The 22041-nt window shown below is 28.7% G+C and overlaps 1 protein-coding gene and 1 long non-coding RNA gene across 2 annotated transcripts; one reads left to right on the top strand and one right to left on the bottom strand.

Annotated features, from left to right (window-relative positions):
* Positions 1 to 825: 825 nt before the first annotated feature.
* Positions 826 to 4860, bottom strand: LOC147906415 (uncharacterized). Its single transcript, XR_015548412.1, has 3 exons — positions 4723 to 4860; positions 1727 to 1849; positions 826 to 1478 (listed from the first exon to the last, which is right to left on the bottom strand). It is a non-coding gene; the product is annotated as an uncharacterized LOC147906415 (long non-coding RNA).
* On the top strand, positions 4754 to 19214 carry Drep4 (DNA fragmentation factor-related protein 4). The gene is made up of 6 exons (XM_011058380.2): positions 4754 to 5387; positions 6726 to 6827; positions 10038 to 10167; positions 11444 to 11655; positions 12410 to 13020; positions 13380 to 19214. The coding sequence occupies exons 1-6, from the start codon at positions 5328 to 5330 to the stop codon at positions 13537 to 13539; spliced, it is 1275 nt and encodes a 424-aa protein (XP_011056682.1). The 5' UTR covers positions 4754 to 5327; the 3' UTR covers positions 13540 to 19214.
* The last annotated feature ends 2827 nt before the right edge of the window (positions 19215 to 22041 follow it).

Raw genomic sequence — 22041 nt, 5'->3', positions numbered from 1 at the left:
AGCGTTTTACAAGTGATGGGAAGTACTTTCATTAATGTATTTTTTAATGCTCATGTGAAATAAATAACATTCTTTCACTAAAAAACGCTACGAATTAATTCCAACAACTAATAAAATCTTTGATTTTTCAAAATCTGTTGGTGATGAATCTGTGGATGATTCTTTTTAATTTCTTTCGGTAGTACAAATATGTATAAGAATCACGAGGTGTTGTGAAACAAAGAAAAATCTTGTAAATTATGTTATTATACTTTCTTATATAAGTTGAAGATAATTTAAGATTTTATTTTCTTATTTAAGTCAATAATTTTATTTTCAATGCTCATTTGCGATACTCATTTATGATATTAATGTAAGTAATGACGAAAATTTTAGTCATGATACTGTGGTAGAGGAAAATGAGGAAATGCGGCGCACCTAAGGAAAAGTGAAATATTTATTATGAAAAATGTTTTAAACGCAATAAAAGATAAGGTAAAATTAAAATTGAACTTGACGTCTATTACTGTATTACAGATTTAATAACATTTTAACCTCGTAATATATAAAATTATTGCATTATGAAAAAAGTTCATTTACGTCGTATTACCGCATCATGTAATGTGATGTATTACGGTTCATATTAAAAGATTATTGGAATTGATATCGTTTTTTGATTTTGTGTTAAATTTGAGTTAATTTCAATAAGGAAATAATTTTAAGGAAGTAATATTTCTCTTGTTCAATTATTAATGAGCATGCATAAAACTTAAGAAAATCGGTTAATATTAAAAGGAACTTTCTGAATAGATTATCAATATAAGGTTGAGTGAAAGATGGACAAAGTTATAGTAGTTTTATTTTTTAATCAGCATAAATTTACTGAACATAGTATATCTACATATATATTGATATTCTAAATATTAGGTGTTGGAATTAATTCGTAGCGTTTTACAAGTGATGGGAAGTACTTTCATTAATGTATTTTTTAATGCTCATGTGAAATAAATAACATTCTTTCATTAAAAAACGCTACGAATTAATTCCAACACCTAATATGTAAATTACTTTTAATTATTTAATATAAACATTTCAGATAAGATAAACAATATAATTGGTAAAAGGTATCAGATATCTTTTCTGGCATTCTAAATATCACAAGATATAAGTAAAATCACAGAAAAATTAATTTATAATTAATCTTACGGAGATATTTTTTTTACATTATTCAGCTGTGACTCCATAAAAAATATTAGACATTTTTAAAATGCGCTCTGCCATATGTTTTTCCTGTTCGACAGAAAAGCAACATCTTCTGCCCAGCATTGCTTTAGATACATTATTTCCTTTCATTCTTCTTCGCAAGGTACTTTCTGGAATTTCAAACATTTTGGCACTTTTCCTAATGTGCGTTTCTTTAGAAACTGCTACAAGGGCAGATCTCCTTACTTATCCGAAGTCCAACTGCCTTTTGTCATCGTACTAGTATAAATTCGCATCTGTAACAATACAGATAAGTTTATTCATAAAGAATATGATATTTTAAAAATTCATTTTAAGAGCAAATAATCGCATATAGCTTGTTACATAAAGCAAAAATCATTAATTAACCTTATCTAAAATATCTCAAAATATAATCTCTCAAAATACTGTATATTTTTATTTTATTTTCTCAACGTGAACATCTGATGCAATATGATAAATTCGTAAGAGAATAACAATGTTTTATAAAACAAAAATGTAATACTTATTTTGCAATATCAGCCTATTCAAGTGAACATAACCATAACATCCGTGCTTCATCATCACTTCAATGCGCCAGCCTATCTTTCCATTTTGAACGATGTCTGCGCCGCGTTGCCCACGCGCACTTTTTAAAAAAAATTATTAATTATTGCAATTAAAGAAACTATTGTAGATATAAAAGAGTAAGTATAAAATTCAGTTTTTTAAATATCTTAATGCTATGAATTGATTTTGAAGAAACGAAATTATATGCATGTACTTGAGATGCAATTTTACAAGAAAAATATATCAAACTAACTTTTAGTCGATAAAAATTAAAAAAAAAAGATGAATTGTCCTGAAATTTTGTATACATCTTAGTTAAACATAATTGCATCAAGTAACATTAATATTCGAAGTATTGACTAATGTAAATTGACACAATAATAATGCGCCGTATTGCCTGCTACGCTGCATTGCCTCATTCTCTCTCTCTCTCTTTCTCCCCTCCCTCTCTCTGTATGCGCGCGCGCGCGTGTGTGTGTATGTGTGTGTGTGTGTGTGTGTGTGTGCGCGTGCGTACGTATAAATAGTAATATATAAACATTGTATCCAAACAAAGACAGAAATTTTCATAATTAAATATATTGTTTGGTATATTTTAAGAAATTGTGTTCAATTATATTATTATTATTATTATAAAAATAACTATTTTTAGTTGCATTTGCTAAAACTTAAACTTTCTCTTTTGTCTTTATTTTCCGCTAAAAACTTTTTTTTATATCGCAGTTTTATTTTCGATTCTTCGACATTTCGCAAAACATCATATTAAATTAAAATTGGCATGAATAAAAATTGATATGTGCGCTTTATACAAAGACTAATGCTTCTCTAATTAATACAATACTTAAATAATAAAGAAATGATTATATACACGGAAAGAACGATTTTGCTAATATATTTAGCTGGATATAAATTTTAAAACAGTTTTATTGTCTGTCAAAATTATGTAGAATATTCAAACATAACGTTGCAAAAATTTTTGACATTCTAACAATCTTCTATATAATTATTTTTGACGACCCACCAAATTAGTTTTAGATCTATGTTTAACTAAATTTTCAGATATTTTTATTTCTAGTAAATCCATTCTTTCCCTGTGTAACATTATAATTGTAAATTATTAAAATATTAAAAAATCTGAATTGCGCGCACGCGCGCGCGCACACACACACACACAAACATACACATACATACACATGTACTTTATGAAAAATTTAATGAATATTAGTCGAATATTATGTATAGTCAATAATTAAATTTCTTTAAATTGAAATTAACGCTAAACATTAGAATGTAAAAGCGAATAATCATGCATAAGATATGTACGATTATTTTTGACACGTCATAATTTTATATTATACAAGTTTCTGCTGGATGTAGAGACACGAATATAATGCCATCCAGTCAAGTAACTGCATGAGCAACGTGAAGAAAGTGGTCTTGCTTTGATAAACACAACAGAGAATATTTATATAACTACATGCGACATTTTGTAATATAACTACATGCGATCTTGACTCCATAAATATTAACTCCGTTAAAAATAATTCGAACCAGAGAGTTTGATTATATAATTGAAGAATTTATATTATTAAATTTTACAAAGGACAATCTCGATTTGTACAAGCTAGTGAAAATCTTTGATATCAGTAAAAGTTGACTGCATAAGATGTAAATTAAAAAAAAAAACAAGATTGTATAGATCGTAGGTTCTAAGAAATTTAGTATATAATATTAAATTTAATGGTAAAAATCTTGGAACGGCTAATATGTAAAAAAATGTGATTGATTTAAAAAATATTTGAAACAAAAGTAATAGAATTTTAACAAAGTTATCAGATGATATTAATTTGATCTTGAAATGACTTTGGAAAATGCTTTCAAGTTCAACACAAAAATCTTAAACGAAACTTCCTATTTTTCATAGCATATCTTTACAGCTGAGATTTATAATTGAGACGTTTCCAAGGCACTGGTTACAAACCTTTTCTTTATAAGAACTTTCCGAGTTATGGCATTTGAAAGTTACAGTGCCGCTGGCATTAGCATTAAATTTCTTGGAACCTACAACCTATACAGTCTTGTCTTTTTTCATAATTTACATCTGTGCTATCAACTTTTACTGATATCAAGGATTTTCACTATTTCGTGTAAACTGAGATGATTCTTTGTTAGTATATTATAGTATAGTGCTCTATTTGTTTTACCGCGTTGACTCGAATCCTTATCATTGTACATTAATTGTAATTTGTTTTTTGAAGAATACAAGAGTCCAGTAGTTTAATTTTATTTAATATTATTTTTGATATTAAATTTCTTCTATGTATGTATGTACGTGCATGTATATGTGACATATCTTTTCCATATATTAATGGATTAAAAAAAAAATGAACACGTTATTTTTTATTAAGTTTTAATTTAATTCAGATTTAATTAATATATACATTTTTTCTTCTATTAAAAAAAACATTTAAATTATTTAATTAATAAATGTTATTATTTATTATTTAGATTTTTAAATTGAAATTTTTTAATAATTTAATGTTTAATTAGAATTTATTTATGTGTGTAAATAAATTAAAATTAATTATCGTATGAATCTTAATATAAAAATATAATTTTTATTAATTCATATTGTAATATTTGAAAATAATTGAATAAAAATATAGTCAAATTTAATATTTCAAATTAACGATATTTTTGGTTTATATATATATATATATATTTGAAATTGTATAGTGAAGTACCTAAATCCATATTTAAATTTTTATTACAATATTTCTATTTAATTAATAGCACTAAATCTTTAATTAATAGCACTACAATTATTTATGTAGAAATACTTTTCTTCAAGTTTTTTTTTCAGAGGAGCATTCACGTCGGTATCTATGAGATACCTTCGTGTCGCCTACTTTCCTATCAAATGCTGCCCTCTGTTACATATCAGAAACGAACCTCCAGTTCGCAGGCGCATCTTCCGGTATATGTATATTCTCCATCTCCTATATGCCAACCGGAATGCATTTCTTCCTCGTGTCTCACTGATGCTGGAACCGTTATTTCCTCCTCTCTCTTTCTCTTTATCTCTCATTTGTCCCACCGCACTCTTCTCTCCTCCGACCTTCGTCCTTAACGTACCAGTTCCACAGTACTTGCGTGGTAGCGGCCGTTTTCACAGCGACCCCACTACGAAACCTCACAACCAGTTCCAGTTACTAATAGTCCGTCTGCTACCTGATGCGGCAACAGTTGTTCCTCGTTGCTCTCACTGTCTGCCTATTTATCTCCCAATCAATGATCTCTTTTCTCCTTGCAGTCATTCCCTTGCTTGTTCTCTTCGCAAATAATTATATTCTATTTTCTTACGCACGCACGAATCTTATCCGAATGTCCGTGAACGCCCGATAAGAGCGACAGTGTCAGGGTCAGTGTGAGTGGGGCAACGCAGCGGCGTGTAAAAGCGAACGTCAGGAGAGTTTGGTGCGGTGTGATACGGGTGAAGGGGTTCATCCTCGTCTCTCTCCCGCCTGACAACCGTCATCAGTCTCCGTCGACGAAACATGTCTCTCATCGCCGACTGCTTTCGCCGTCTGACGGACATCTCGTCCTGCAAAAGCGAGGTACGCAACACGTGCTGCTTATCTTGCATGCTAGTTGCGATAAGCATCTGATGTATCAGAGTACAATAGAATGCGCTCTTTAATTACATTCTTGAGGAGCGACTGGTAATTGAAATATCTCTTAAAGATGCAATTTCTTTTTTTTTTCATATAATTATATTTATTGAATGATATATTTGAATGAGATGTATGTAAAAAAATCCTCTTAACTATCGAATTATCATAATATCCAAGTGTTTAGTATATATATATATATATATATATATATATATATATATATATATATATATATATATATATAGAGTGAAGTATTTATTACTTTTACCGCTAATACTATATTATTGTGTTTACTAAAGTAATATATACACTCTTACTAAGACTATTTCTGTATTTATTCTTTCAGTATGTGTGTGTGAGTTAACACATGCATTGTAAAGATTATTACTAAAGAGTATTTTCACACAAGAATGCAGCTATTAATGACATATCACAAATTGTATCCAAGCTATAATTTTGTCGTTAAGCAGCTATTACATATATGTGTGCATAGATAATAGTTGCACACATGAGGACATTTGATGAATTTTAATATTAGCGGTTTTATTATTTATGACATTTGCATTTTGATGTGACGTATCGAGTGGCCTCGACTGGGCGCCATTGAATATAAAATGTGGGTCACTCGAAGAAATTGTGCACGCGCAATACTCTGAAATCCGATGGCCTTGAACGTGATGTAGAGTGCAATTACGCGGTTACTTGATCTGAAATAATCTAATAATACCCGACGTCCCTTAATGCAACTTATTTTACTAGCAGAGTTTGCTGCTCATCTCAATTACTGATACTAATAACTATTATTTGATTTATTTTATGTTGTATTTTTACTTATATATATATTTTCTTTTATCATCTTCTATTTTTGATTAAATTTATTATTATTTTATATTGCTATTATAACGATACAGTTAAAAAAACAAAGTTTTCTAGAAAATGAATTTTATAAATAGTTTAAATTTTAAATTATTATGTTATAGTTTTAATTTTGAAGTGCAATTTTGATGTATAACAAATTATAAAAAAATAAAAGCACGTTCTTTAAATTTTTATTTTTTTCTGCAAGCATTTAAAAAATGATGAATATGTCAGAAGGCTTTATTAACTGCATATTTCATTGCAGATTGCACAGCATACTTTATTATATATTTATATAAAATATTAAATTAAAAAAACATCTTCTGACTGGGATAAATATTTTTAAATAATTATCCATATAAAATTCTATATAATTCATTCTGTAATTAATTTATAATTTCCAATATGACAAATTTATTTCAGCTCAAAGGCTACAAAGTGACCGATGTGAATCGTACACGAAAAATCGGTATTGCCTGCCAAAATTTTCAGGATTTGAAACAGAAGGCGTGTTCAAAGTTAAATGTAAGTATATATTAATATGAAGTAAATGATAGTCATACATGATCTTTTTTTTATGATAAGTTGTAATTTTGAATGATGCGTTCGTATGTGCATCATAACAAAAACCATATTGTATGAATGACTCAACATGTTTTTAGACAATGTAAACTACATGCGCAAAAATGGAACAAAGTTTGTTATGTAAATGCCGCGTATTTACATTTATTGAATATGTATTTAGATGCCGATGACTGGCATAGATTTAAACCGAATTTATATATTTTGAAATACTAATTCACATAATACGCAATACTATTGTTACGTAAATAATGCGAGTTTTTATTTAAATTCGGCGCGCAATTTAAATGATGAAATAGTATTATGTATAAATTCATATAGAATTATTAAGCACTTAAGATTTAACTTGACCGCCAAGGCTTCTTTCCTTTGTTGTGTAATCCTAGAAACTCTTCGTTTAATATTTTTTATTAAATAAAAAAACAAATTTGCATTGCTTAGAACGTTCAAGGTAAACATCATATAATTATTATGTAGATATTTTTGACTAAAATATATTGAGAAAATAAATCTTATCAATTATCTTTTGAATATCTATCACTTTTTAAAATTTAAAATATATATACTCGCGTTGTTTATAATAACAAAATGATCACGATACAATAAAGATTAAAAACAGCGGCTGATGCAGTTACAATTGAATGATCGTAAGTCAATTATGAATTGCTGTTTAATTTATGGCTATTAAATGCTTGTGGAATGTGGAATTTGTCCTTGTAGTCGAAAGCAAGAATAGCGGTCAGTGCACGTGCATTAAACGATTCATTGTTGTATAGCTTTACTAGACTCTCAACATACTTCAATGCATTTCTTCCTCTCCATTATGCGCACTTAATCATTTAAATCATGTCTAATATATTCTAGCTATTTCCGTCCCGACTTTCTTCTAAGTTATTTTGCAATTAATATTGTGATCACTTTTATATGACTATACGCTACAATTTTTAGATTAATAGAAGTAGTAAATTGGAACACAGACACATGGCATAGGTCATAGTATTTGCTTAATGTAGCATTGCGAAAGTAGAAAGCTATTCATTAAAGAGATGTACAGAAACTCGCATCAAGTAACAAGAATATTCTATAGAAATTATGCAAGCTGACAGGTATATTCTTGAAATATCATCTCATTATGCGCGGATATGATGGCGCAGTTTAAAAATTTTCAAAGAAATAAAATCTTATTTGTATATTAAGGCTATACAATTAGATGTCAAAAGAGTGATAACCCAATTATTCTTAAATAATATTTTGTCATTTTTAATTTTCGTTTGTATGTAAATTTCTGTGATTAATTTGTTAATATAAACTACGTCTGCATTAATGCATTTAGCAAATAAAATAAATTGGAATGAATAATATATTTCTTGAATTATTAAACTGTTTAACTCAATTTTAATTAGATTAATAATATATCGAAAAGTAATGGCGACTTATAAAAATGATTAAAAATAACTCAAATTAGGTATAATTTTACATTATAAATATTTAACAATGTACAATGTATTTTACTTGAATAATATGATTTTTATACATATTGATATTCTCGAGAAAAGAATCTTTACTTCTGTGATTAAAGTAGTAATTAGTAAGCAATTCAATTTTTTATTTTTTTTATAATGTAATAAGAAGGAATACGAATTATTGGAAAAATAAAATGTTATTTAATTGTGATATTTAGTTAAATATTATCTCGTATTTTTTTTTAATATGATAATGCGAGTACTTAATACAACTGCGACAATGTGATAAAAATACTGATAAAGAGACGTAAATGTATTCTGAATTAATATCGATTGTTTGTATCTAGAACATTTTTCAATGTCCTTGATGTGAAAGAGATGTAGTCGATGACATTTCATGGATAGATAGATCGATCCAATTTTAGTGTGTCCTTGAAATCCGCATCCGGTCGGCAGAAACCGCTGGCTCTATCGAACCAGCCGGGCCAAGGACAGGAAGTAATCTCAATGTTAAGGTCGTGAAAATTTTTCGCGCTGGCTCGAAGGTCGATCCAAATAATTCGTTAGGTCAACCTGAGTTATGCAAAATTATAAATATTCGCTTTTTAAAATTGACGTTCTCGAATAATATTATCAAAAGAAATTAAAATATAAATTTAAACCTTGCGCATTACATTTAAATAAAATAAAAAATTATTTCTAAAAAATATTACTAAAAAATATTATTACTAAAAAGTATTACTTACTACAATAAAAAATTATTATGACAGCAGCAATTTTAAAATGACGAGACAATGTTTCTGCTATATCAAAATATGTATTGATAACATTATATCGTAATAAATAAGTTCCTTCACAATCGGAAAAATTTGTTAAATTTAATATTTGACATTTGTTTCAAAATGTCCACTAAAATTTTTATGTTAATTTAACTTTAACACAAAATGCTTAAATAATACAATTATAAATTAACACCAAATATATTAGGTGTTGGAATTAATTCGTAGCGTTTTTTAATGAAAGAATGTTATTTATTTCACATGAGCATTAAAAAATACATTAATGAAAGTACTTCCCATCACTTGTAAAACGCTACGAATTAATTCCAACACCTAATATATTAAAAATTTTAACACAAAAATAACAGTTTTAATACAAATATAATATGCTTTTTTATCATATGTGAAGTAGTATCGCATTATAATTGATAATAATTTCAACATAATGCGATTCAATAATTTTCTCATATTTATGGGAACTTATACTTTTGACAACTTCGCTGTTGAAGAGAAAAGTTGAAAGTTCATAGAATACGTGGCAATTTATAGTACTGATCTCCATTATTTAAAATCGCTAGAGAAATATGAGAATGATGTCGTCATACTAAGAAAAGTAATGTAAAAGTTAATGAAAATCTTGTATTTAGCCTTCAGAAAATTATTTATATTTCCTTCGAGAAGATAACAGGATTATATTATGGCCTTGACATTTGAGACATAGAATATTTTCTCTTATTACCTCATCTTACCATTAATTCAAAATTGTTAATTCATGGGAACGTTAATTAATTCGTGAGCAAAGAGGAAAAGGACTTTTTCAACGTAAATATATAAAACATAATACCCATTGTCTAAAGAGAATTAATTAAGTAGAATGTAAACACTGATCGATCATGCGTTTTCTCTTGTAGGTAACTAACGACCCAACGGAAGTGAATGTCTTCCTTTTAGACGGGTCATTGATCGATGAAGAATATTTTCATACATTGGAACCACAGACTACTTTGATCTTGCAAAAGCCTGGAGAAAAAGTGTTATCCGGTTAGTATTACAACGTAATACGGTAATTAATAATATTAAGCATGCTTGAAACTGGAACAAGTATCGTTTTACACAATAATAACAGAAAAAAAATTATGTTACATTCAAAATTTGAATATTCTATTTTTAATTTTTGAGATGACTTTAATCGTTCTAGTCAATCAATAAGATAATTATTTTGTGCTAAAGAATTAGATTTACAAAGAAGATGATTACTAACAGCATCGAAGGACTAGGAAGAATTATGAAGTTGTCACACACACACAGAAAATGTCTAATAGATTTTTTAATTCTGAAATAATTTACTCAACTGAACAATTTGTCATTTCTTAGACGATAGAAAATATTATCATTTGTTAAAATTTTTGTATTAACTTTTTATATTTCTAATAGGAAATTTGATTCTACTCACTAGTGCATTTTAATGCATATTAAAGCCGTTTTACACTGATTTAATTTGTAAAAGTAAAATGCAAATATTTCAAATTTTTAAATATTTTATCTAACAGCGCAATAAAGTTTATTGAGGATTTCGCGGTTTAATTCATTTCTGTATTTATATTGAACACACATCTTTACATCAATCTGTGACAGCTTAATGTGCACTAGTGCTCAATGAGTGTGCCTAACCGAATTTGTTGTAAAAAAAGAAGAATCATTCAGGTTGGGTTGTTCCATCTTTCAATAAATGTCAATTTATTCGCTCTCTTGCTCTCATTCTCTCTCTCTCTCTCTCTCTCTCTCTTTCTCCCTCCTCCCCCTCCTATGTTCTTTCTTTTATCTATTAAATAAATTATCACATAGTTATCTGAAAGTGGAACAACTGCGTCTAAATATTATTTTTTCAAATATACATGTAGATTTTACGTACACATTCGATTCTTCCAATTGCTGTTATTGCAATTACGATATTTTTAATCACCGAAAGATTCGCAGCTGTATAAAGCTGACACTATGCTTTCATTATAGCTTTTCGCTCTTCGTGAGATTTTTGCATTGTGCATCTGTCACTTAGTATTCGCTATAATTTAAAAACATTTCCGAAATACATTTGGTTTAAAAATTCATAAGTTTATCATGATACAAAAACGAATGCAACGCGCGCTTGGCCATATGCCAGAATTAAATATTCCAATCCATTGTCAGCCTCTTGAAGCTTGCGAATTTCTTGGTAAAGTTGGGCGTGGCATTTTCGCAAAAAACAGATCGCGATTTTTAACTGACACGTGCGAGAATGTTGCACAATTTTTTTTTTCAAGGACGAATGATTTTGCAGATGCGGACATTCTCTATGAAGCACTGAGACGCGTGAACATTGATTTCCTCACTGCCGGTGACAGGGTGACGCAATTCCTGACGGAGAATCTTAAAGCAAAAGTCGCTTTGTTGAACAAAGTGTTGAATAAGGATGACTCTAAGACAGCGCTCAGTACGAGGGAGGAACATTCGGAGTGGTTTGAAAATTTAGAAACCAATTGCATGACGAAGGTGTGTTTAATAAAAGCCTCTTTAAAAATATTTTAAATTAACAACCTATATATTCAGCAACATCTGTTAAGGATGTATCATCCATACAATAACCTTAAAGTAAATTGAAATTAGAAATTGTTAATATTTATATTGAACTATAATTATAATGAACTATATACATACATAAAAGTTGCATAAATAACATTATATTTTTACTGAACACATTTTTATAGTTAATTTACTTTGTCAATAAACATTAAATTATTTTAAACAACAAAATCTTAATTTTTTTACATAAGTACTTTAAGTATTCAAGATGATTTATGCAAAGTTTTATAGCGATACAGAGATTACTTGTTTTGTAAATAAACAAATGAACAAATTTTGTTTAGCGATAAAGCCTTACTTAAATCATTCTAAATATTTTAAATACTTATACAAAGAAATTAAGATTCTTGTCATTTCTTAATTACATTTTCATTAGAATACATTTCTAGTTTTTCATTAAAATAATTTATGATTCAGGTTTTAAACTGAATTTTTTGTATTACTTTTGAATGTAATCTAAAATAGTCTATCTCTAACTATCTCATAATTTTTTGTTTTGAAAATATGTGTATTACAATATATATCCTTAAATATGTTGTCTAATGTGCGCACATGTTACATGATATAATTAATATTCTTTTAATTTACAAATAATATATTTTTCGCGTATTCTACATATATTTTAGAATTTTGGAATTAAATCGATCCTTTACTTTACTTATAGGAAGCATACATGCATCGCAGATGTCAGGATAGAATACGCACTTATCTTTACAAAACGATTGAGCAAATTAAATGCTCGGATGTGTTCATGAACGATTACAAGGCGAGGCAACAGCTTCTGCATACAATAGCATTCTTCAAACTTCAGCTCAAGCAGGATCACTATTTCGGATATTATTTTGACAGGAGCAGAGCGGAGTCTGACACTAAAAGCGACAGTGACGAGACCGATTATGGTCGATGTTACGAACATTGTCCCTGCAATTTTGGTCGTATTAACGACGAAACATATCTTCGTCAATGGTATCTCCGTTTACCTCAGTCGTCCGATACTAATTCGACTGCTGATTCAGATAAGATTGACGAGACGGACGCAAGGAAGTGCCTCGCGTCTGAGAAAAACGTGAAAACGGCGAATGACGATTCGGAGAGCTGTCCTTATCGCGTGAAACTGCGAGAAAAGCAAATTGCTATTTGCAACAAGAAAGGCGAATTCAAATGCGAAGGTCGGTGGAACACCGATGGCTGCCCCTACGGCGACAGACACAAGATTAATCCGTACAGATCCAAGGAGGATCTTGTCTTATTCTCTACATGGAATTTGGATCACAAGTAAGATAACCATTATGTAATATTTGTCCTTGATTGATGTAATTCATTATAATACACTGGATGACTTTACGAAATTGTTAACAACCATGTATAGAAACTTCGCAATAAAAATTTAAATCCAGAAAAATATTTTTTGATACGCAATAATATCTGGCTCTCAATAATTGGCAAGACTTGATTACTTTTTATTATTTACTGTTTGTCCCAATATTATACACATAGCAACCAATTTATTTACTTTGTAATAAATATGAATTTATAAACAACGTAAAAATCGTTTAGCAAAGTTTATTTTATTACTATGAAAGAAATTAATAAACTCGTAGATTTGAAACAATCCGATTGTTTGTCATTTGTAGAATTGAAAGATCCAGGACGCTTATTCCAAAGCTGCTGCAGATCTCGCGACAAGACACGATTAATGAAGAGGATATCTACGACTGTTATGACAATCTGTTTACCGTGAAGAATTTAAGACTAGTCCATATTGTATGCCACGATAAAGGATCGCATAAATAAGCACTAATTCTGGGAGATAATAGGGGTTTGGCACATATATTACGCTTCTAAAAGTGCCAATCGTATACGTGAATGCTGAAGAATAATCGTATACCTGAATGAAATGATCCACTCATACATGTAATACATGTAGATCGCGCGTGCGATCTCTTCAGATCTCTACAAATAAATATATTTAATACGTTTAAGTGCTGTTGATAGAATATAGATAGATTTAGAGATTACTAATGTTATATTATCGGGCATACTTCCATTGCGGTATGAAATAATGAGCAATAACATTATAATAATAAAATATTCCTAAAACATTCAAATTTATAGTGATTGTATTTGTGGATGATAAAAAATTTAGTTTCAAGTAATATTGATATGTAAACTGGATATAATTAATTCCGCTAATTACTTTATAACACGAGACGTTGAACAGAGTTGAATAATACAAAAACTATCAATATTAAATCCATGTGTATTCTTAAGTGTTACTTGATGGCCACCCACTGATAAGATGAATTCTGAAAAATAATCAAAGAAGAAATTCCAACATACATGCATATTTACAAACAAAAATAATTGAAAATCTACAGAACTCTTACATAATATCTTAATCATATAATTCTTCAATCGGAATGATTACTCCTAAATGATTTTCTCTATCACTCCGTTTTTGTCAGCATTATTTATACATACTGATTTTTTTTTAAAGAAACAATTTTGTTTAAACAAGTTAAAAATATTTTTATAAATGAATTACGAATACAAGGTTGCATAAGTCACACGCATGGATAACCGTAATTTATTTTAATGGCTATAAAAGTTGATAAAGAGAAAAACTGTTGTTTCAAATACGTCGTTAAGCATTGAATATGTTCAGTGCTTGTTGGTATTTACTAACGAGTAACAGCTCTCCATTAGACTCACATCAGATCAGAAATGAGTCTGAGCCTCCGTCAGAATCAGATCAGATCAGCTCAGCTTAATTAACTCTTGACGTGATCCGCCTCTGACAAAGAACTGATGCTCGTCTAGTGCTCCACAAATTGTGAAGTAGATTATCTTTCAGACATATTTTTATTCTGACTGCTCGATAAGAGACAAAACAAAGTTCTGATATATACATATATACATTAACATATATATTATATTTAGAGAAAGTTAAATATACACACAGACATATATATATGATATATTATTCCTATATAGATAGAAAGCTTTTCACAATTTCCGCGAATCCACATTTATATCAATTCTTCATAAATTTAAAATTATTAAATTATTTTTTGACAAAGAATTAGAAAATCGTTTCTTGATATATTTCTATAAATATTTTTATAATTCAAATAAAATTTTTATTGCAGAAGGAGAAGAAGAGAGTAAAGTTCGATATACATATAAAATTAAATAAAGGATCTTGTTATCTATTTGCATCTTATTGAAATTCGTGAAAATGCCTGTTTTACTTGCTTATAATAACTTATAAAAAATTATTGATGATTAAAAGGAAATGCGGAAATTATTCTGAGATATATATATATATATATATATTAGGTGTTGGAATTAATTCGTAGCGTTTTTAATGAAAGAATGTTATTTATTTCACATGAGCATTAAAAAATACATTAATGAAAGTACTTCCCATCACTTGTAAAACGCTACGAATTAATTCCAACACCTAATATATATATATATATACATATATATATACATATATATTCTTTTATATGTATTATATTGAATGATGTTTTAGGAATTTTCACCATATACGAGAAATATATCCAACATATATTTCTGACAGAAATTGTGTTGTCTGACAGAAATGTTCTAATAGAAAAAAAATTGCACAAAAATACTCTTAAAGTCACTAATATATTTCTTTCTTTAAATTGCTATTTTTATTTATTTTTCGCGTTGTGACGTCTAATTTTGTAATTATAAATATATAAATGCAAGTCTCGAAAATTAAGAACACGTATCTCATAAATGTAAATAGACTGATCCGATAAATAACTGATGTTCTAAAAAATATTAAATATAACGCAACAATGTAATTATATATTTTATACAATATTTATATATTAGTCTAGTTTATTATTATTCTAGAATATTTGTATTTGATTATATTTATTTATATCGCACAACGCTGAGCTGTATCAAATATTTCGATAATTATTATCATATCGAAAGATATCGTTCCTAATTTAGTCGAAGGATTTGACTGCTCCGCATACATGTTTGTATGTTGTGTGTATTGTTATACATGGTGTATTATTGTCTACAGGGTGCAGAGTTGTAAAGGCAACTGTTATGGCTTTGACCAATATAAGTCTTACTCTTCTGGGTAGACATCTGCCATTCATATCGCTTCCGATGTTTTAAAAGTATATATTATATATTACGATAGACGCATCGGCAATTGAGTTAAATTAAAGTTATCCATTTATTTTTAGATAATTTCTAAAAAAATATATTTGTACAAAATGACGAAAATAACGCAAGAGAGATTTCGATAAAATCAATACTAATTTCAATAAATAACTGATTTAAGTTATATAATAACTAAAAAATTTGTTCGCGTATATAATGTTTCAAAAAATAAAATATAACAAAAAATAGAACATATTTTATTTTACTTTTATTTATTTATGATTCTTGTGTGAGCAAACTATAATTTTTTAATTATAAATTTATATGTTTTATACAAATAAATAAATTCATTTACTAATGCGCCTATCTTACATAAAGTTATGATAATATGCAGAATTAAATTTAAAACGGAGTAGAATTAATCTCGTTCCTATCAAAAATATAAAATAAATTTTCTTTTAACTAAGTTTATCGGTTGTTTAAATTCTAAAAATCTAGAACATTGTATGTTACATTTTTTAAATATATTTAGTACATTTTATATTTTCGATAGCAATGTGAATTATTCGTTTAAACTCTTCATTCTGCATAAATATATTTTGACTGATTTATTATATACTAAAGATTACCTATATTTTTATCTAAAGTTAAGAGCTCATATGACCGTTGCAATATAATTAATTGTATAACTATATTCGTTAATTTTACCTCATTGTTAATTAATGATGTTAACGATAAACAATGCCAGAAAGCCTAAATATTTATTATACAATTATATTTATAATATGAGATCTAGACTCTAGCGAATAAAATCATTACAAGTAATCATGCCAATAAAAACCAACACATACTGTTGGGATTAAAAGATAAATTTAAAAAATGATACTGATCTGTTATATTCTACATACTTAGATATATTATTTACAACATGAGATTTTCTTCCTCTGCACAACAATTATTTCGCCCGAAAAACACATCGATGTTCATCGTATCTTTACACGAGATCCTTATGTCGAACGGACAACAGTCTAACATAACTTAACATGTAAGTTTGTTAAAATATAACCTGTACTTTACTTACTTATATATGTAATTAATTTATTATTTAGTTAATCTGTAGGAACCATGTAATATAAGAGAGAAAAAGCGACTTAATTGTAACTCTAGTTTTAATTCTTAATTCTTAACATTCGCGACGAAAGTGTTAATTTAAATAGCATTGAAGATAATCCTAAACAAAAGATCGAAACGTTTGCGTAATTAATCTTTTATATATACTTGAATAAATACATACGCATCAACAGCATATGTCGACTCTTATTGGCACGATTACTTGTGATGAATTATATTCATCAATTTTTTGTGTTATTGTTAATTATTTATATAACTATGGTTACGATAAAACATACTGATCTAAATTTCTGATTACTTACTGAGCTGTTTCATATATTAATATTTTAGTAAAAGAATAATGATTCTTACAAGTTGTGCCACAGCAATGCAAAATAAAAATATCAAATGTGAAACACATTGTTAACATAAAATATTATGATATTTTATAAACAGAACTTGTACGATAAGTATATCAAATGTTACTAAACTAGCTCAAATGAAAATTTACTAATACTAAACGAGGTCCTAGTTATTTTTGTTATTGTACAGATTACTTTCTGAGGATGTTTTTTTATACCTAGTTCAGTTACAAAATTTCGAAAATTTGATAATGTTTAATATCATGTTTCGATGTTCATATTATCTTTAATGCCGATTAGAATTTATAATTTATTTCATAACAATGTAATATTTTAATACATAACGAAAACTATAAAATTTGTATAATTTTATAAAATATTTTATGTTTGAATTCTTTTTTCAGGTGTAAATTTGTCAATTTTTAATATTTTTAATATTTGATATTTTTATAGAATTTCGTATATTTTATCAATATATATCTTTCAAATCTAATAAATATTTTTCACATATACAACAATTTCAAGTAAACAAATATTCAGCGGTTAAATTAAAAAACAAATGTTTTATAAAATAAAATGTAAATGGTGTGTCTACTCACTTTGATATTTTTCCCTCAATATATTTTTTATCGCTTTTATTGGATGAAGTATTCGTAGGCAATTTGAGTGACCTGTTGTTTTCGATAAATTTTTAATCAACTAGGTCAATGCAGTTCAGCAAAATTTTATTTGTTACGTGATGTACATATCGATGAAAATTGATGTTATTGAAAATCAGTTTGCCAAGAATTATATTTTCTTAAAAAGGATTTTAAAATTTATGCTTAAATTCCTCTTTTTTTTTAAATAGAAATGTTTCATAAAAACAATTTTTTTAACATTTTATACACCTATATGTAATGACTGATATAACTACAATGGTTTTGTTTTTACCATGAACTATTAAACGTTAAAATAGTAAAAGGGCATGTTAAATGTTAATTAATGTTTAGCAAATATTCGAAGTTTGTCTGGAATCCATTTAAGAAGAATGACACTCTTGAAATAGAGATTAGATATCGATTTCCTGCCAACTCTTAACCATCAGAGATATATGTAGCTCGGAAATACAAAAGAGACATGTTAAAAATATTTTGATATGTTTAAAGGGTAGATTATTAAAAAAAGAAAGAAAGTGGAAAGATATGTTGCTGTATTATTGTTATTTCAAGACTTATGCTATAAATAATTTTTTAATTTCTGTTGAAATAGGATAACAAATTTTCAATTTTTATTGTGATGTAAGATAAAATTTAATTTTAAAGAAAGAGAAAGGCAGAAAATATTTCTACTCCACCATGATATATCCATATATGTATATTATGGAGTAAATGGAAACTGCATAGAAGTGTGCGATACTTCTATACGTATATATATGTAGATTACATGTAAATATAATATTTTTCAATGTATAAGAAAGAATTGCGTATTTTACTTTAGAAAAATATATTTTAGGTACAAGACAGAAAAGTTTTATTTTCATTCCTACTCTAAATATTAACTTTGTTATTTTTAAATCATTAAAATAAGTTAACCACTTCGTATCTGATTTTATTGGAATCATAAAATTTTTTTAAATTCAATTCAATGGCATTTAAATTCATACTAATTAATTTTTTTAAATTTTAACTATTATTTTAACATATACATCATCATGTATGCTACATCTGTTCTCAGATGATGTCGATATTGAATAATTTCAGCGAATAATGTCTTCAGATTAGATGTACATTGCAATGTATACAGGGTCTGTAGAGGTTAATAAAATTATAAAATAAAATATATTTTTTTGCAGAACAGAAATCTTTTTAACGTCTCAATAAGTTTGAATTTCATTTGTATAAGACATTTATATATAAAGCACGTTACATATAAAAATACGAAGATTTTATCTATCATCTCACGGGGCATCGCTCACAAAATATGATACGTGATTTCCGAGCCATTTTGTATCGGAAAAGGCGTCGTAAAAAGTTTATGGATACGTCGAATGCTATCCCTAGGCGGTATCCGATCGTAGGAATTTAAACGCTATTTTTTAGTCGAGAAACTTTCGAAATCATGACAATGCAGTGAGATTGGTTAACAGACAAAATGGTTTTAAAATAAAGAAAAATTTATAACTTAAGAGGATTCTAAGTGAATCTGTTTTATCAATTTTTTCAAACAAGTATTTTTCTGCCTTTACTGATTAAAAAATCTTTCTCCATAATTAAAGTATAAATATAGTCTAATGTAGTCTAAACCGGTCGACTTTATGCCAAAAACAAAAAAAGTTGAAAAATTACAGTTTTGTTACAGACTTTTAACGTCGACTCATAATAAATGTTTGCTTTATATACGAGTTTTATACTTCGTACGTATAAAACAATTTTGGTTTGGATTATAGAGATTACATGAACAATTAATGTTGAATGCTTGGAATTAGGTTTAGATACTTAATATGAAAGATTAGTTAATTAGAAAATTTGTACATCTGTGAATGCGATATTGATATAGTAGTATATGGATGCTTTCCAGCAAGGACAGACTGTGTAACACGTGAATCATTTTATCCTTGTTTAACGTAGGCAAACAACAAGGATGTAATGATTCATTGTGTTACACTGTGTCTGACTGTGTTCCTTGCTGGAAAGCATCCTATAAAGATATGTCGATATGTCGCATTTTATCGATAAAATAGCGATCTCATCGGAGTTCGGGCTTCACTTTAGAATCCCCTTAATACTATTGGCAATTTCAGTATATTGACTCTGTCAGTGACTATAATTTTGTTTCTTAAATTCATGAACTCTTCCAATTAATCAATAATCATATTGTGCTTTAAATTTAATATATGAAATTATAAACATTTTATAAAATTAACCTACAGTTAATGTTTTTAACAGGTTTTTTGGAAGGAAACAATATACAAAAATAATTCTTGTATGATTATTACACTTTGATTGTCAGAGTTAGCAAAACATTCCAATTTTCTTTCACCCCGTTTATAATATGAAATGCTCTCTGACGTGAATAATAAAATAGAATAAAAAATATAAACGAAAAATTGAAAGTCAGTAAGAGGATAGGAATTGATACGATATTATTCGAGCTTACTCTATTTTATCAAACGTTTTAATTTTAACGTTTGTTTTTGCAAGCTACGTAATAACAATTTTATTGTAAATTCAGTCCAAATTTAATTTAATTTTTGCATTTGTATATATTGTAATCGAGATTATTTTCATTGTTTTCTATTCTACGTTGAATCGCGAAAGTCGTAAAAATATTACAAAAATAGGAGGGAAGAGATAATATATAAAAGAAAGCGTATCATTTATGCATTTTAATTTATTTAAAATTAATTATTTTTTTATCGTTTATAAAATATACCATATTTTTATTCAGCTGATAGAACGGAGATTCGTTTTTATTATGTTTCTTGTAAAAAAAAAACGGAGAGTTTCGCAACGAAAGTTTATTTTAAGCGTGGGTAGAGCTCTCTCTCTCTCTCTCTCTCTCTCTCGCGCGCGCGCGCGCGCGCGCGCGCGCGTGTGTGTGTGTGTGTGTGTGTGAATTGAGATTTTTGGTTAAATTTCGTTCTCGTACCAATTTATTTGATACATGAATATATATTTCTTTATTATCGCATTCGCAACATAACATGTAATGCCACGGATAAACGGGATTTTTACATTTTATTGATTGAACAAATGATTTAAATTAATTATGCTAATCCTGCAAAAAAAAAAGAGACTAATTTCGGCTAAAGAGTAAAAGGCGAAACGAGACCAATAATAAATGGTGCGGATAATAAATGGATTTCCAATTAATTGAGCGGATCGAATGAATACTAAACATACGGATAGTGAAACTTCCTCTCGCGACCAAGAACGGTATCGAGGGGAGAGCAGCATACACCCCGTTACGTGTCGTTCACCAGAAAAATCTCGCAACAAACTCAAAGAAAGAACTGTCAAAGTGGCAGCTGGCGGATTTATTTGTAATCAAGACCACCCAGAGGATCACCCTGGGCGCGGATAACGAGAATAAATTTTCATTTCACGTGTCGGTGAGTTTTTGCGGCTGAGTGACCCTCCATGGGTAACCCCCCCGGGGTGCAAATTACCTCACAATATGTTGCCGATTGTACGAGCGAAGTCGAAAATCGATACATGTCAGGGCAAGGAGGATCGCTGGAAATGCCGCGTATCGCCCTTTAAAAGTGCGGATTTAGCTTCCCTTTTTTCTTTCTTCCTCTTTCATTCTTTCTTTCTCTTTTCTTCTTTAGTCGGCTCCCCGTCGAGAGCGTGCGTGCGGAAAAGCGACCAGAAACGGGTACGAGGAAGAGCGCGAGCCTGTATTCTCGTTACGACCCTATGCCCTATGAACGGAATTCGAGTTGGCTCTCCACTCCGCCTCCCACCCTCTCGGTCACCCTCTCGAACTCTCGAGTGACTTTACTGCCGGCACTAATCACTTCACTGCGAAACGATTTACTGATTTATCGTTTAATTTCGCGTAGATGGCTTCTCGATGCCTCTCTCTCTCTCCGACACAGGCCGGCGAGCAGCACACATATGTAAAATTCTCAATCACGGATGGTCGAGGGATCCAGATCGCACAACGATAACGAAGGTCCTTTACC

Source organism: Acromyrmex echinatior, unplaced genomic scaffold (genome assembly GCF_024713525.1).
Source record: "Acromyrmex echinatior isolate Ae372 unplaced genomic scaffold, ASM2471352v2 Scaffold37, whole genome shotgun sequence".
Classification (NCBI taxonomy): Eukaryota; Metazoa; Arthropoda; class Insecta; order Hymenoptera; family Formicidae; genus Acromyrmex; species Acromyrmex echinatior.
The sequence above is the reverse complement of the archived record's forward strand: the minus strand, read 5'-3'. Positions and strand labels throughout refer to the sequence as shown.